Here is a 2,742-nt window from a genome sequence, read left to right as displayed (position 1 = left end):
CTTCCCGGGCTCAGCCCCGCTTCCCTTCTTCCTAGCCCGGGAGCTGTGCTGTGGTGTTGCTGGGCAGCACGGCCCCGGCCTCCCCGGCGCAGCCGTTCCCTCTGGCCTGTCGCTTGCCCCTCTCCTCCTGCCCCTCCATCTCCTGGCTTTTTCCTTCTTGTGCTCCAGCGTGACAGGACAGACCCGGGATTTTCTCGGGCAGGAGCCTTTTTCGAGGCATGTCCCCGTGCATGTTCTTTCAAGCAGTGTTAGACGTGTCTTTAAATAAGCATAAGCATGAAGGAAGCTCACACTGGCAGGGCTCAGGTGCAGTCAGCAGCCTGCTGCTGTTCGTCCATGGTGTGTCTCATCTGGCTTAGATTTTCATCCCCTCAAAGTAGGGAATGCAGTGGTTTCTCTAAAGATAGATACTTCGTTTTGAAAATAGATAGTTAGGCTGCAGCTTGCCAAAGAAATGCCACTTTCAAAGTATAGCTTTGTCAGTGCTGGGTACTTTTGTGGGTTTTGGGGGATTTGCAACTCTTTTTTGTCCTGTTCCTAAAGAGACAGCTGTAATTTGACTTGGGCTGTTCCTTATTTTTGGGCGGTAAAGGAGTGCCATGTTCGTGACACGCCAGAGATCCTGAGTCAGGGCGCCAGTCCGACGCTTGGATGTTGAAGGATGAAGTGTGAGTGATGATAAATGGGTAGCTTGTCAGAACCTTCAACCTGTGTTTTGGTTCAGTTGCATGGAATTTTTTGCATCTCATGATAAAATACTGAAATAGCATCTAATGGGAATCTAATTTCATACGCCAGAGCTTGTTGTTGGTTCAAGCCTTGCACAGCTTTGGACTACTGGCTTGAATTTGGAAAATCTAGTACCAAAAATCTCATCTTTCCTGGTTCTTTCTTGGCAATATACTTCATTATCAGCTGCAACAATGTAGCAGGTTGAACTATAAATGATGGGAGCTCTTACCCCATCTTTGAGATTTCACACAAGGGCAGCAGGCAAATGGAAGCGGTGACAGTGTTAGGTAATAGGGCTTTGTATGATTTCATGTGGAACTTAGTTCAGATTTTGTGACTCTGTGGCTGATACTGGTATCCCCACGGAGAGAAGTAACAGCGAGTTATGTGGAATACAAGTAAACTTACAGATGTACTTATGGCATGTTTTGGTGCCTACACGTGATGATAGTGACGAGAAACAACTAAACCTGAGAAATTAGGACTAAACATTATCCTAATATACTTCCATACTGTTTTGGCACAATGCTCTTGTTTCTGTTATAGGACTCTTTCAAGTTTGAGGAAGGCTGATATGTCTGTGATTTTTTTACTGTACTTTTGAATTCTTTGTTGTATGTTGTTGGAGCTGTTGAATAGTACACTGACCTCTTCCTTTACACTTAGTCTTTGTTCTGTTTGTCACAAAACTACCAGTTGAATTGAAGGAAATTGTTTTAGTTGTCATTGGAAAGTAAGACAAGCTTCATTGAGACTTTCATGGAAGACCGCCGTAGAAATCTGTCTGCTAAAGCTAATTCTGTCTGGATATCAAATTACAGAACATGTTTTCTGCAACAGCATAACTATCATAGCCACCTTGTCAGTGTTGTTAGAGTTAAGTTGTAATTTACATTCACAGTTTTCTACTTCTGTGCCTTTAAAGCATGTGAACTTGTGCTGTCAGAGACAAACAATGGCCAGTTAATTTACAATAGGTTATACAGTAAGGTGTGGTATGTTTGATTTTTGTTAAATTAATTCAGAGTCTGTTTTCCACCAGTACAGCAACTGGCTGCAGTCATTTGAGTGGTTATGTGGTTGGTGGTTTTGATGGGTCTGATTCATGATAGGGTGCGATCGTAAGTAGGAGTGCTCACGTAATAGAGGCTGTCTTTAGTTCTGCAACGTGGAGAGCACTGTATGTGGAAAGTGCACATCCTTCCCTTTGGTATTGTGGACAGAAGAAATACTAGGTGTAGGTTTTCTATATTTGTGTAGTTTTAACAGTTGCAGTGAGGAAGCACTTTTCCCCTTCAGTTCAATATAATAAATAAAACTGTTTGTGGAACTGGCTTGCCAAGTACACAGTTAACTAGGGTATTGGTATAGTACTTCAGAAGATAATCTCTTATTTTGACAATTCTGTTGTTCTGATTAGAATCTGGTAGATACATTGTAAAGCACTGTCAAAATTCATCGTCTTTTGGTAGGGTTAAACGCCAGTAAACCTTTTACAGCAGTACCTCTTATTTTTAAACCCAACACTTTTTAAAAAAATGCAGTGCAACTTTGCTTGTGAGTTGTAGGACTGGAATTACAAAAATAAAATTTTGGTAGATTTCCCCTACCACAGAATGAAGAACTCTGTTTGAAATAGATCAATAGGTATGTTAGTGTTAAAGAGCTGTAGCTTGGTTTTATTTCAGCTCATCCAGAGTGTCATGTTTAGCTGGCTTCTAGCTCTAGTGGAGGGAAGGAGGATGGTGCTCTGGTGGGTCACTTTTTATAGCACTTCCAAAAAAAAATATATTCTTTGTTTTCTGACAATTTATTCTTGAATGGAGGAATGCGAGCCTTTTCTTGTGCCTCCCCAGGAAGAGGAGCTGTACGCGTGCCAGCGAGGCTGCAGACTCTTTTCCATTTGTCAGTTTGTGGATGATGGCATTGATTTGAATCGAACCAAACTGGAATGCGACTCTGGTAAGACTTCGTACTCCTTCAACATCCCATAATGTGGAGACATAAGAG

The 2,742-nt window shown here is 42.1% G+C and overlaps 1 protein-coding gene across 1 annotated transcript in view; it reads left to right on the top strand.

The window, feature by feature from the left end:
* The first annotated feature begins 2,552 nt into the window (after positions 1-2,552).
* TMEM59 (transmembrane protein 59) overlaps positions 2,553-2,742 on the top strand; it is a 6,141-nt gene continuing 5,951 nt past the window's right edge. The window contains exon 1 of the mRNA XM_009701966.1: positions 2,553-2,694. Within this exon, the coding sequence (XP_009700268.1) occupies positions 2,553-2,694 (142 nt within the window). The remainder of the gene's footprint in view (positions 2,695-2,742) is intronic.

This window comes from Cariama cristata, unplaced genomic scaffold (genome assembly GCF_000690535.1).
Source record: "Cariama cristata isolate BGI_N322 unplaced genomic scaffold, ASM69053v1 scaffold15750, whole genome shotgun sequence".
Classification (NCBI taxonomy): Eukaryota; Metazoa; Chordata; class Aves; order Cariamiformes; family Cariamidae; genus Cariama; species Cariama cristata.
This window is presented reverse-complemented; position numbering and strand designations above follow the sequence as displayed.